The 16001-nt window shown below is 34.1% G+C and overlaps 1 protein-coding gene across 1 annotated transcript; it reads left to right on the top strand.

The window, feature by feature from the left end:
* Positions 1-1661: 1661 nt before the first annotated feature.
* LOC106463388 (tigger transposable element-derived protein 6-like) lies at positions 1662-2702 on the top strand. The gene has a single exon (XM_013923412.1). It carries the CDS (start codon positions 1662-1664, stop codon positions 2700-2702), a length of 1041 nt encoding a protein of 346 aa, XP_013778866.1.
* The last annotated feature ends 13299 nt before the right edge of the window (positions 2703-16001 follow it).

Consider the following 16001-nt stretch of genomic DNA (forward strand, 5'->3'; position numbering starts at 1 on the left):
CCAGATTTTCAATGAAAGAAGGCTACTGACAAATCCGCCAACTAATTAGTAATTTAACTGCATTACTGCTGCCCTCTTAAGTCGGAGATTATCACTAGAGCTGGGTGAATCATACCCTTAAAAAAGTTTAATTAAAAAAAAACAATACGAGTTTTTTCTTATACATATTCATATTGAAAGCAAACCACCTTGAATTACAATTTATGTATGTGTATGTATTAAACGAGAAACATAAGACAAAGTCAGTACAAAGAAAGACAAAAAATTGTTCATTAAAATTTAAAACAGTTAACTATTAAATAGAGAAAAATGAGAGCTGAACGTAACTCATCTAGTTAAAGAATGTAGCCTGGGTATTATTATTTTTTAACCGTAAATATCAGTTTTGTTGTATGTTGTGAAAGCACCTTTATTTTATTTTTGTAATCGAATGAAGGCAAGAACAATTCACTAAAAATACGCAGACACGACGAGTTGTGGAACCAAGGACGTGGAGCACAGTTATCATTCAATTTCCAGATGTGTGTCATGCAAGTGGTAACTCCAGTTTTTTATAGTTTTTTTTTATTGTCAAGGCAAGTTTTTATAATTTGTTTTATAATATCGCCATTAGATATGTCGAAGTTTTCATTGTAGCTACAAACTTTTTATGTAAAATGTGTGCTTGTTAGGCTTAAGTATTTAATTTAGCTTACACAAATAGTGTTTTAATTATATAAAAAAGAGGGCATGAAAGTAATTAATTGGGCTTACTGCAAACCATCATTTCTCATGCTAATCAAAATGACATACAACTGTAAGAACAAGCACTGTGACCTTCTTACGTAATTAGAAGTAAGACTACATTTAAACCACTATTTGACAAAATTCTGTGTATGTGTGTCGGATTATAGCTGTTGAACCGCTGGATACAAAACCTGGCTTGTACACTTAAGGGGCAGCGTTCAGATCTGATCCCTTTATGTCTGGGCAGGGAGGGGCTATGTCTTCTGTGTTGTACGTCATTGTTTATTTCTTTAAAGATAGTAACACTCTTCTTAAAGAAGTATTCATTGAAAATAGGCCCGGCATGGCCAGGTGGTTAGGGCGCTCGACTCGCAATCTGCGGGGTCACGGGTTCGAATTCCTATCCCACCAAACATGCTCGCCCTTTCAGCCGTGGGAGCGTTATAATGTGACGGTCAATCCCACTATTTGTTGGTAAAAGAGTAGCCCAAGAGTTGGCGGTGGGTGGTGATGACTAGCTGCATTCCCTCCACTCTTACACTGCTAAATTAGGGACAGCTAGCGCAGATTGCCCTCGTGTAGCGTTGCGCGAAATTCAAAAAACAAACATTGAAAATAATAATAACAAAGTACACACATTTAAATGCTATCAAAACTTTTAGGCTATATTTCTATTGTGTAATATTTCAACCACAGAACAACCTCAGAAACATTAAACAAACGATAGGAGTTTAAAATTAACTAAATCAATAACTTAAAAAATATTAGACAAATAACTATCTACATACATGTATATATATATACTACTAAAACTCTTGAGATTGAAAATGTGTTATAACGGCGCATAGAAGGAACAACAATAAAATGGACCTACAATAAATGCTCGATCGAAAAACATTCCAATCACTGGCAAATTAATTAAAGAAAAAGCAGTCATGCTCTCTGTCGAGCTTGGCCTTGATGATTTCTCTGCCTCAAATGGCTGGCTAGATCGTTTCCAGAAACGGCACAACATATCCTGTTCTGTCCTGTCTGGTGAGGGGGCGTCAGTCAATGAGGAGATGGTCAACGACTGGTGTAGCCGTCTGGAGAGCATGTGCGAGGGGTACAGTCTCAAAGATATTTTCAATGCCAATGAGACTGGCCTCTTCAATCGTGCTCTCCCAACCCGCTCCCAAGTCATTCGCAGTGACAAGTGCCACAGGGGCAAGAATTCAAAGGAGAGGATAACCGTGCTACTTGGCTGCAGTGCAATGGGCAAGAAACACACACCCCTCGTCATCAGTCGTGCTGCCAATCCTCGATGTTTCCGTGGCAATTCGACGTCTTCACTGCCTGTCACCTACCAAGCCAACAAACGTGCCTGGATGACATCCACAATTTTCAAAGACTGGCTCCAAAAACTGAACAACAAAATGACTCTTGAGAAACGTAAAATCATAATGTTTGTTGATAACTGTGCTGCTCATCCTGCTATGACTTTGTCAAATGTAAAACTTGTATTTTTGCCCCCAAACACAACAGCTCGTCTCCAGCCTTGTGATGGTGGAATCATCAAAGCCGTCATATCCACCTACAGGAAAAAACCTCTTTGCCACATCCTCCTTAAGATGAATGAGGCTAGCACTGCTGCTGATCTGGCCGGCAAGGGCACGGTGCTGGATGCCATATCTTGGCTGAAGTATGCCTGGGACTGTGTGCAGGCTGAAACCATTCAGAAGTGCTTTGCACACTGTGGATTCATCTTTGCCACAGCTCCCACGGCCTCTGCTGATGCCACAGAGACGGCTCCAGCCGAACTGCTGCTACTGCTTCAGGGGTCGTCATGGGCAGATTTTATTGAGTGCGACAACGAGGTCACGGCAACGACGGAGGTGTTTGGTGTCGTGGAAACTGCCCCTGAGGTCGAGGAAGAAACAAAAACCCTAACAGCTTCTCACATCTCGGCCCGACAAACTCTCACTTTGAAGAAATAAGAGACCGAGCACTGGCAACCAACAACAAAAAACTTCTGGACATTGTCCTCGCGGGTTTGTCTGCTGTCGAACTTGATGTGTCATGTGTTAAGCAAACAAAACTGTCTGATTTCTTTATGCAAGATGAAGTTGTGTAAGTTGATTTGTGCATGCTTTGAATATTGATTGAAAAAAAAATGATAAAAAAATATTTTCTGACTATTCATAGTGTTTCCACAGTTCGCATTTTTCGTTTAGCCTGACGATCGCTGTCTATGACGTTTACCTCTTAAGATGCAAAAATCTACGAAATGGCGAAAAAAAACATAAGTTTTAGATGTTGAAATCAAACAATAAACACATTAGTTGTTTAATGTCACTTTATTCACATAAATAATCACTCTCTGCCTGTCCACGAATTTGGCACGAAAGGTGTGAAATCATCAATCAGTCGAGCTTGTTTACCACTCGCCTCTGGCTCTGGCCAAGGATGACTGGCCGACTGTAGGCAATGGCCCATCCCCTTCCTAACGACATCCCCGCGGATACGACTTTGATAGACTGGCTGTAAGGTCGGTCGTTAGAGAGGGGGACCACTGTACAGATGTGTGTATATATATATATATCAAATATTAATTATTAATATTACCGATTATTTTTCACACAGATCATCGTCCTGGCCTTTAGAGTTAGAATTCACGACACACTCAATAATATTAATAGTGATAGTGCCATCAAATACGATGTTTTGCTCAATTATTTGTAATCTGTTTACACAAAAATGTCATCAGCTAGATACTGATCTACGATCAAAACGTAATACACAACCTCGAATTGTTATAGTCAATATTAGTATTCCCTGTTGCAACTTCTGCGCAAGATTACGATTCGCCTTTAAAATCTTATAATAAGATATACATATCCAAACGGAACTTTTAGGTTAAACATACTGTTAACAAAAACAGTTACGGATACTTCGTTTTCTTGACAAGACTTTAAGTGTAACTAGACCACCGTGACCCGTTGGGTCAACCACTATTCAGAGGTTATGAAGAATTCAAGCTAATTTCAATAATGTGCCGAAATGAAGGTTTATTTTGAGATAATTTAATCAAATATGTCAGTCCATTCGTGTTATTCATAGTTCAAGAAAATGTATTTGATTGTTATTGGGGAGTAAAAGGAAAGACCATTTCATTTTTCAAAAAAGTGAAGTAAGAAGTTTCGTAAAGAGCAGAGAGGTTTTCGTTTATAAAATTTTGTTGTTCTTCTCAACTTGATTTTTATTTTATTACCTCGTCTCCATAGTTACTATTTGCAAATAGTCAATAAGTTTGAATGGTTTTGCAATCATGAGCTCAATGAACAGGTGCCACAGAAATGCAGTGTGGAAAAACACAGATTCAAACGATCGTAGCTGATAAACAAAAAATCAAAGCCCTCTGGGAAAGTGGTTCCAATGCTGCCATGAAAGTGACCAAAGTGAGAAAAACTGCCAATATCTACACATTTAGCACCTTTATCGTGCATTTTGATGACTTCCATCTTTTGCTGAAGAGTGAGGTGTTTGCGTTTGCCAGGCATTTTGCCGAATATCACCAGGATTGTATAGCACTAGCATATAGCCCATCAAAACTGACGGGGCGAGTACTACTACCCCCACCCCATAGTACATTTTATAGATAACTGAAATAAATAAATTTTGCGAAATCAAGCGTGACAAACAAAGAGGTAGAAAAGTGTATTCGAGGCAGTCAAACGTGGGTAAATTCCTTTGTGAGCCAATCAAAATTAAGAACATTCATGAAATGAATTCATGGTGTATTCATAGAATAATTATTGGTAAAAATCAGTTATATTAACAACTGCTAATGTGTAGAACAGTGCGTTTTGGTAACACTACGTTACAACAATGGCTTTGTGTCATGTCGCTTAGCAAAGGTATAACCTAATATTGTTGTTAGTATATGTACTGAAAGTATAAAATGAAATGTATGGACAGCAAAACAGGAAATATATTTATTGATTTCTTAATTTAGAGTCTCCGTTGATTAAAGATGTCATGACTCGCACAGAAAGTCGTAACTGAGAAACCGTTAACACCGATATCAGTCGTTATGGGTCGGTCGTATGTCGCATCTACGGGGATGTCGTTCATTAGGGGGACATTACCTTGCAAACACTGACAGTGCATCGGGAAAAAGTCGTAACTGCGGGGAAGTCGTCGGCGAGGGGTGTCGTAGGGGAGGGGGACCACTGTATAAAAACTTTTGCAGCCAGTCTAATTATCTCAATAAATTGTTTATCAAAGTTATTTGTTTAGTAAAGGAACTTACACAAAGGGCGTTACTTTATGAATATTATTATTTCTATTTTGTAAGTATTGAGCCAAGTTATATACAGTTGTCAAAATAATTTAAACTACGAATATCCTTATTTAGATTTTGGTAAGCTACTCTAACGCCAAAGTGTTTATAAAAGTTAAATATATGTATAGAAAAGGTACTCACTTCAAAAATATATTTATATATTACATGGAAGCTATTTTAGTGTTAAAGTGTTTATCAAATTTGTCTATAAAATAAAGGAACTTTATTCCCGGTTTTGGTAAGTTAGCTTAAAGTTAAGATGTTTATCATGGACATATATTTATGTATTGGTAATCGTATGGTAAGTAATCTAAAATTTAAGTTTATTGTAAAATAACTTACAACAAGAACATCTTTATTTGTGGTGCTGGTAGATAATTTATTGCTAAAGTAATTATCTAATTATGTATATAATAAAATAACTTCATTAAAATATATTTATTTCTAAAAGTATTGCAAGCTAACTTAATATCATAGGGTCATCCAAGTCTTACTATAATAGTAGTAGTGAAAAACATTATAGTTTATTTCAGTAAAATTTATGAAAATTTTGAGTTCCGTACATTGAATCATTTTGATGCAATGAGTTATGTATGACTAAAGAGCGCAATCCGAAAACTTTTCATGTGCAGTAGTTAAGAAAAAAATCATTTTTTAGAAAATGTACACTTTAAAAACATTTTCAATGAAGTATTAATACTACGATTAGTAATTACTAACGCAAACAACCGCATTTCTGCTAATATTATAATAACGGAATTCAGAATATATTTATTTCTAGTTTTGATAAGCTTCTTCAACTATAAAGTGTTTATAAATTTACTTATATACAGTAACATTCTTGTTGTGAGGAGAGTACTTTTATTTAAAATTACGTTCTATTATAAAGAAATGGTTGTTGTACATACTACAGCTATTTTTCTAATTGTCTCAGTCTTGAATATTCACCCAAAATGTGAATTTATTTATGGATTTTTCTTTGCGGCGCCATTCAGGAGATGGCGAAAGAGTTTTGGTTATACACATAGATACTGAAATAAACTCAACGTCTATTATAGTAAGATATATATAGTGTAAAGTATTTTATCCTACGAATATTTTCATTTGTGGTTTTAGTAGGCTAGTTTAATGTTGAAGGATTTATCAAATTTATATATGTAGTAAAGAAACTTATTAAAATATCTATATTAATAATAGTATGGTTAGTTAAATGTTATAGTGAAATGAAATGATATATATTAGTTGAGTTACCCATTAAAGAAACAAATCTTGTATAAAGGACAATTTTAAATATCTTCTTTTTCCTTCTTTCCTGCCTCCTCCTCAGCGGCACAGCGGTATGTCTGCGGACTTAGAACGCTAGAATCCGGGTTTCGATACCCGTGGTGGGCAGAGCCCAGATAGCCCATTGTGTTTAATTACAAACAAACAAAGAAAAACCTTATTTCCTTTGTTATTAAATCCTTAATGACCTAATTAGATGCTAATTACATACTATAATCTGTAGAAGGTAATGAATTACTCATTTAACTGATTAAATACTTGTGTTTTAAGTTAAAACTCAAAAGTCTATAGAAAAAGTGAAATGTGAACTATTCTATTGGTTTCTTTTACATCATCTTTCCCCTTCTCGGAAAAAAATCCAAAACAAAATAACCCCTTTACATCATCGAACAATTTCCAGACAAAAGATTACAGTAACAGAAGCAGCCAATTGTGAATGATGGAAGCGGAACTCTATAAAAAGAGTAGAGATATGAAGTGTTTCCTCAGCGTTTTCATCTTCCTTCTGAGGAAAAATCCTAAACATGGCCCATGTATACCGTTGGATAGTTTGCAGTTATCATACAATAATACAGCCAAACAATTCTAAGTGATGGATTCTAAAATACACACACAAAATTTACCATCTTTATAGTAAAAAATTAAAGTAACTTACATTAAAATAACTTTGTTTGTGGTATGATAAGCTAATTTAGTGTATAGTGGTACAAATTGTATGTATAGTAAGGAAATTCAGAATATGTTTATACCTGGTTTTAGTAAATTAGGTTAATGTTTAAGTGTTTATCTAACTTGTATATATATATATTAAAGGAAGTTTCACAAGAAACATCGTTATTTCCAGTAAGCTAATTTCACATTACAGTTTCATGTTGAAGTATTTACTATAGTTACAGTGTCTTGGAAAAGTCTTCACCCCCATGTACTGGTAATCAATTTTAGTTATATTCTTGTGAAAGACATAACTCAAATGGCTAAAAATATTTGCTGTATTAATCTCAGACCAGTTTCTAATGATTACAAAGAATAAAACGAGCATTGTTGCCCAATTTAATGATATAACACAAAAAAATTTTTGAAATCACACGTTGCAAAATCTTCACCCCCTAACACGATTATGCAGTTAATATTTGGTTGAAGCTCCTTTGGCAGCAATGACAGCTGAAAGTCCACAAGCTTTGCACATCATGCTGGAGATATTTTTGCTCACTTCTGCTTGCAGATATCTTCCAGTTCTTGTAAGTTGGAAGGATGTCTTCGATGCACAACAATTTTTATATCCTTCCACAGATTTTCGAGTGGATTTAGGTCTGGGCTTTGGCTTGGCCAGTCAAAGACTATGATTTTGTTTCTCTAAAACCATTCTTGGGTTGCCTTTGATCTGTGTTTGGGATCATCGTCCTGTTGAAATGTAAATCTTCGACCGAGTTTTAGTTTGTCAGATAACTTTTTCAGGTTTACCTCCAACATCTTTGTATATTTTACATTGTCCATGATCCCTTGAATGCGTACAAAATCTCCAGTACCAGCTGCAGAAAAACATCCTCACAGCATTATTGACTCACCACTATGCTTGACAGTTGGGACTGTATTGCCAGATCATAAGCAGTGTTGGGTTTCCGCCATACATACCATTTATCATTTAACCCAAAAAGTTCTATTTTTTCCCTCATCTGACCATTGAACTTTCTGCCACATTGTTGTAGAGTTATTGAAATGTTGACAGGCATAGTACATTCGCGATCTAAGATGCATCTTCGTCAGTAGTAATTTTTTTCTTGCCACCCTACCATACAAGGTGTGTGCAGTAACTCTGAAGTAATTGAATATTTTTGAGAAAATGTTTACAATTACTTCAGAATATTTGTTAAGATTTAAAACATTTATAATGTTTGCAAAGTTAAGAGAGAAGTTAGAAAACTTAGTATTCTGAATGTAATATAGATGTACGAAAAAGGAGGACGCCTGTATGATTAAATCAGGTCAAGAATTAGGCGAAGTACAGTTAGCTGGTTAGTTGGCATTGAGAATCACGAGTTAAGTCATAAAAAATGAAGCAACAGGAAGGACACTGAAAAAACGCTGGGCATGAGTACTGACAGTGAAGAATTAATGATGTCGTGTTGGTAGAACTGTAAATGCAACTAAAAAGTTTATGATAGCGTCTAAAATCAGCACTTTGATGTAAGATCCGTTACTTCAGCGTGGTGTAGTAGTATATATGAAAAGGCAACTGGAGCACTCACCATCACAGCAATCAATTACTTGAGAGTTTTGTTTCTTGTTTGGGAATTGCCTGATGAGTTGCTGAAATCATTCAATAGAGTGTCAGGACTACATGTGGGTAATCAGAAAAACTATTTGGAAAATCGAAGGGATACAGAGAAATTAGAGTATATAAACTCATGTTTGGAGCGAAACATCAGTTCTCTCCAGGAAGAAATCTCCGAGAACAATTCAGGCTTTCTTAGAGCTAAAGTTAGTCTCAGACATAAAAATGAAGGTCTTCAGCCTCTGTCAACAGAGTAGAACAGTCCAGTTGTAAGTAGTAACTATTTCTCTCTTCTTCAATTAACTCTCCCAACATGAGGTCGGTCTCTTTGACCAAGTCACGTGAACTTTTGTACTCGTTCAAAGTTGGTATAAATTTGATACTTATAACTCTCAATATAATGGGTATATCTTCACAACATTTGGCAGTCTTTCAGTTAATATTACAAGTCTTTCACATACATAAAGTCATATTTCTCAGTGAAGTATTTCTAATAAAATAAAATAAAGTTTTGTCCATGAATATATTGAGTATTTGTTTTGAATAGTCCATGTGAAAAGTAATTTTCATGTTAACATTAAAAATACTTTTCGTCATCTCAAAAATCTCAAATTTCCTTTGTGTAATCTCTAAAACCTCCAAAATGCATTTCAAACGGTTTTTTCACTAAATCCTTATAGTTTATACGTTATTTTTTCTACCCTATCTCAAAACAGAATCGATCAATTCGACCTACCTTGTAACCATAAAAATAAATCTAAATTAACCTCCTTTTCTTTCCAGAATGACTTCAAATTATAACCTGAAACTACATTCTTCTATCCTAAGTAGCTCTAAGTTTGTAACATTATACATCTATTTATAATTAAATTTTATTGTTTTATTGCCCTTTGAACTGTGTCTAACTTTTATCCGCACCTTTATAAGTTGTAAATCACTCAGGGAACCTGCAGGTCATGTTACGATATCAAAATACATTACCCACGATCTGCTCATATATGTACCTCATGAACCATATTAATTATATTATTATTATTATTACTATTATTTATTTTACCTAATTTTTTAGATTTTAATTACTTTAATAATTATACATAGAGAATAAACATGAAAAACAAGAAATAAAGTACTTGACCAATCTTCGTTTTTCTTGCTGTCAGGTTTTCGAGGAGAGTTAACCCTAATTTCTAAAACTATAAATAGTAACGCACTTAATAATTTTTATTTAATTAAATAATGCACCAAAGAATATAGAATAATAATATGCAAAAAGTAGACAAATTCACTTACCTCTCAAGATTTTTTTGGCTTTCTAACTATGCCACAAATGTCGTTACAAATTCATCCAGGCTAGTTGTTAACTTTTCCATGGGAACAAATCTTGTACTGTGAGTGAAATTAATGATATTCTGTTCAGAACATGATGTTATACAATACGTCATTTCATAGATGAAAACCTTGACTTTCTATGGATTGTAGGTAATATATAATGAAAATAAGAGAGAACTATCAACAAATGTGAAAAAAGGATGTGACAGGTGGGTGTGGCAGAAGGGGTCTAATTTTCTATTTGATTGCTCTGTAACAAAACAGTATTGAAGGCTATAAACATTATGGTCTGTTTGAGCAATAATGATTTATAGAGAGTATTTTACGTTTAATTTCATACATTTTTGAGGGGTGATGGATAAAATAAGGATGATGACATGCTAAGACAAAATGTGTCATGTGAGTTGCACTAGTGGAAATTCAGAATTTTTTTTTATATATTTCCTTGTAGAATTAAGAACTTAAAACTTGTATGCTATTAAAATATGGATTATTAGCTCAGACTTTATGCTATTCTAATTCGTATAACATAAACAAAAAGTAGTTTAATAAAATGTTGAACGTAAGACACTAAAACCTTGCATCATGTGCAGTAAAGTGTACCCAGCCTGATAGGGTTAATGTAACATGAAATTGAAATAAGAACTATCAGTACAGTCAGTATAGGAATAATGAAGTATTTTGTTTTTATGTGAATTGAAACTAAAGTGAGTTAATATCAGTTAAACAGAAAAGACTGTTATAAGTAAGAATTAAATGTATGTTTATATGTTTTAAAATACTAAAAGTGTGAATAAAATAAGATTTTATGGTAACATATAAGATATGTTGTTCATATATCTGTCTTGGAGTCATTATCTTTAGTCTAACTGTAAATTCCTTGAGTTAGCGACTAGTGAGTTCCATTCACCATGACAATCCTCAACTAAATAAATTTGGTGTAATCGGCACTATAGTCGAAACTCCAATGACTTGCCATAAGGGTGCTGTCCATTACAACTGATGCAGTCTCGAGAATTTTTGGAGCTCCTAACAGCAGGTTGGTTAGAGTAAAGAAAGGTGGAAAGTAAGAAAGTCAGTAAAGTACTATGAGTAGTGTAAGTTAAAAAAAAGTAGTAAGTAAGTGAATATGGCTACTGCTGGTGTAGACACAATTACAGAAGAGGGTTGTGCACACCTGAGAGTCAGTAGAAGAGCTGACACTAATCATGATGCTGTGGCACAGCAACCCACACAAGTAGGTCTCCACAGCACTATGCATTTAACAAGTGCCATACCATTATATCATAGTAGGGTTGACAAAGATGTTGAGAGCTTTATTGAAACTATAAGTGAAGCAGCCAGAATCAAAAAATGTAATCCCTACTGGAATTACAGAGTGAAATTAGAGGTAATTCTAGCAGTTTGGGATAAAAGCTTGAGTGTCTATAATGTTATTGAAGTATCACCAATAGTTGTAGTAGAAATAAAAAGTATAATATGTCAGTTATTGGTTGATGCAGGCACTCATTCTTTGCTACTAAGTGTAGAACTTGCAGATAAAAATCCGTCATTGTTAGATAATGATTGGAAAGAAGTTTCTAGAAGTATTTTAACTTCTGTAACAGGACATTCTGTTAAAACACTAGGTAAATATAGTGTACATCTAGAAGTAGGAAAGTTAGAGTCAGTACATCCCTTTTACATCTGTAAGCAGATAGATTTAGAAACAGATGGTATAATAAGACAAAATTTCTTAAGAACTTATGGCACTAAATGATCTCTTGCTTTGGGTAAGCTACACATAGAAATGGAAATCTTAAGTTTGAAGGAATAGAACCTTCAAACTTATGTGCAAAAGTGGAGGCACATGATACCATCTCACTGGCTAAAGTTAATAGTCAGCTGCCTAATGCTAGTATTAGCAAGGCTAAGAATCAACAGTCAAAATATGGAAGCACTGATCTCCTAGAGTGTAGTGATACAGGAAAAAGTTGGAGAAGAAAGAATAAAAAGTATTCTAAAGGAAGTTCTAAAAGAAAGCCAGGGAATAAGAGTATGCACAAAAACTCTAAATCCAGCAGAAGTGACGATGGTAGCCATAAAAATAAGATGAGTGATAGTAAGGAAAGGCAGATTAAGTTAGCAAATAAGATGTTAAAACAGGAAAATAGGGGTAGAAACTTTATTTCTAAGTTAATGAAAGAAGTTTGTGAATTACTAGATCTAAAGAAAATTGAAACAACAGCTTATCACCCAGCTGTTAATGGTTTAGTAGAAAGATTCAATAGAAACTTATTAGACATGATCTCCAAATACTGTGAGAAAGATCAGAAAACTTTGGATGAGCAGATTCCCTTTTTATTATTAGTATATATATATATACAAGTGGTGAAAACGAGTCTACTCAGGAAAGTCCATTCCTTCTGTTGTATGGTAGAGATGTTATATTACCTATGCAGGAGAAAAGTTAATTATGCAGCAGACTATAACTATAAGGCAGAACTACTACATGTTTAATGTTAAAGATTAGCTTAATTTATCAGTAGTATGTCCAAAATCGAATGTGCTTTGTTAAAGTTAATGACATCATAAGGGCTGTGTAAAGCTAGAAAGAAGAAAAGAACAAGACCAGGCAATGAAAAATTGTCTGAATACTCTAATCAGGACATAGACTGATTACATAGTTGGTCACAAAATTGAATTGATCTAACCATTTGGTGAGGTTAACCAATTATTAAATCAATACAACAGTAGTGATAGGCAAAATTAATAGGTATAGTAAAGGTTTGAGTAACAACAAAGTTAGTGAACAATGACAGTAATTCAAGAAACAAACTGTGTTAGTGCAGAATAGACAGAAATGACCTATCAACCACCTACTAATGACAGTGTGACTATGACAAGAAGGAAGTGTGCGAGTTGAGTGCATGATCAAACAGAAACAGAATGGGTCATGTGTGAATGACTGTGTGTGGCAATGTGACAGCGTTAAAAAGTAAAAGTTAGTTATGATTATAGACCAGCCCAAGCACTGGCCCAGTTACTCAAATAATTGAAAAAGAAGAATTAAATATGCTATCATGTAGATAGAAGGCTTCCGAATTAATGAAGTATACATAATAAAAGAACTGGCCGTAACAGACTCCTATAGAGGGTTGATGGATAATTATGGATTCCAGGACCCAATGGAGAAAGGAGCCTTACATGAAGAAGACCAGAGGCATATACAATGGTGTACTACATACCTACACAGACTACACTGGTTGGATGGCAAACATTCCTTTTGAGAACTAGTCCAGTATTGTCATCAACTGTATGACACCTATGATAAGATCCTCGTAAAAGGAAAGAAGAAGGCCAGGATACTAAGGGAGTGGATTTGTCAGCCCTGGATTATGGATGCCCCCATACCAACAACTGACTGTTCCATACAGTGTCTACTGTGCTTACCGTTGCCACCCCATGAGCACTGTGCAAAATGAAAAACATATGCCATCTATGGATGGATCAACAACAACGAGGACTTGATCGTTCATCATTTCCAGTAGGAGTACTGAGGAAGACAAATTCAGAAAAAGGGGAAAATGTAACTGGTAATAAGTGTTAACGACTTATATACAATTTTCTATTACTTATCATAGTTATTTGTGTATTGCATGAGCTTGTATAATTCTAGTAATCATTGTAATATGTTAGTATATTAATCAATATCCAAAGATATTAATGTTGATGTCATATGAATATTGAAGATTGTTTGTAGAACGAAGTAGTAAGGATTTACACATTGGTTGTGAAAGAGAGAAATGAAAACAACTGGTTAATTAGTAAATTTTGTTACAAGTAACAAAATTTTTCTAAGGAGGGAGGAGTGAAGTAAATGAATATTTTTGAGGAAATGTTTATAATTACTTCAGTATTTTTGTTAAGATTTAAAATGTTTCTAATATTTCTAATGTTTTCAAAGTTAAGAGAAAAGTTAGAAAACTTAGTATTCTGAATGTAATACATATATATGAAAAAAATGCGTAAGTAAGAACGCCTGTATGATGAAATCAGGTCAAGAACTAGGCGAAGTACAATTAGCTGGTTAGTTGGCATTGAGAATCACGAGTTAAGTCATAAAAAAATGAAGCAACAGTGAAGACACTGAGAAAAACGCTAGTCACGAGTATTGACAGTGATGAATTAATGATGGCGACTTGGTAGAACTGTAAAGGCTACTAAAAATTTATGATAGTATCTAAAATCAGCACTTTGATGTAAGATTCGTTACTTCAGCCTGGTGTAATAGTATATGTGAAGAGGCAACTGGAGCACTCACTATCACAGTAACCATTTACTTGAGAGTTTTGTTTCTTGTTTTAAAATCGCCCATGAGTTTTTCAGATGGCTATATAATATACTTTGATATCTAATTGAGTTGTATAGAGCCACTTGTATTTACTTAAGCAGGGTAGTGACATAAAGTTAAATCAATGATGGTAAAAGTTGAGGGGGTTGCAACATGTGTTTTCAATATTTTTTGGTGTTATATCACTAAATTGGGTAACAATGCACCTTTTGTTCTTTGCAATCCTTAGAAATTGTTTTGAAATTAATATAGTAAATATTTTTGGCCATTTGAGTTATTTCTTTCACAAGAAAATATGTAAAATTTATTACCAGCACAGAAGGTAAAGATGTTTGCAAGGCACTGTACTATACACTAAACGAGTTGTTTGTAGTTAAGCACAAAGTTACATAGTGGGTTATCAGTACTCTTCTCACAATGGTTATCAAAACCCGGTTGCTAGGGCTGTAAGTCTGCAGAAACACTACTGTGCCACTGGAAAGCAGTAAATGAATTTAGATTAGAATAATTTTTTTGTGGTATGGTTAGCTCATTTAGTGTTAAAGTGGTATCAATTTACATATATTTATTACCTGAAATCAGAATGTAGTTATTCTTTATTTTGGTAAATTAGTTTAATTTCATAGTGTTTAGCACAGTTATAGACACAGTAAAGAAAATAATAAAATCTTAATTTTTGTTTTGGTATGTTACATGAGTGTTAAGGTTTTTTCAAAAATATATGTAGTAAAGGAACCCATCATGCATCCGGTGGCATAATGATTGAATGTCGTAGGGCTTGAACTAATAAATTAAATCAAATATTTGTATATAGTGCATAATTTATCTCACACATAATTTACTTTATAATTACTTTATTTTATACCTACTTTATTCACACCTCCTTTTTTTCCACATTACAGAAATGGTGTTAAAGTTACTTTATTACTTTTACTGATCCCTCTCTAGATCCTCAGTGTTTGTTGATACTCTGAGCGCATCTTGGTAGACCACATTAGAAGTTCTTTCTCCTTCCTCGACCAAAATAAAGAGATTTCTTGGGGATCCTACTCTTGAACAGCCAACATAGAAGTGACCATGTGAAAAGTTAGGGGTTTTCAGGTGTAACCCTGCTACTTTAAGGGTCTGACCTTGTGCTTTAGTTGCCATTTCCCTGGCAAAACTGTGGGTGTTTGACATTTTAAATGAAAAAAACTCAAAATGTTTTATGAATAAAGCCTTATGACATGCCGCTTGGTCTAATGTATCATCCTACCAAGTATGATTGAGATTGGTCTAAAGATCATGGACTAGTTAGCAGACAAACAGACATGTTTTTCTTTTACTTTTATAAGTATAGAATCTAAATCCTAGTTCAATGTTAAAGTGTTTATGAAAATTATATACAAACTAAAAACGTTACGTTACAGTTCATATAGTAATGGAACTTACTCTAGGAATATCCTTATTTCTGGTTTGAATAAACTAAGTTAATGTTAAAGTGTTTATAAAAGTTGTACATACATAGTAAAGGAACTTACACTAAGGTGTTGCTAAGCTACTTTAATCTTAATTTTTTTCAAAATTATGTATATAATACACATAATTTACACTGCGAATTTTTATTTTTGATACGGTAATCTAATTAAATATTAAAGTTTTAAGGGTACATGCATACTAAAGGAATATATGCTAACTAAGCTAAGTTTAAGAATATTGTTATTTCTGGTATCGTTTAATGTTAAAGTGCTCTC

Source organism: Limulus polyphemus, unplaced genomic scaffold (assembly GCF_000517525.1).
Source record: "Limulus polyphemus unplaced genomic scaffold, Limulus_polyphemus-2.1.2 Scaffold1393, whole genome shotgun sequence".
Lineage (NCBI taxonomy): Eukaryota > Metazoa > Arthropoda > Merostomata > Xiphosura > Limulidae > Limulus > Limulus polyphemus.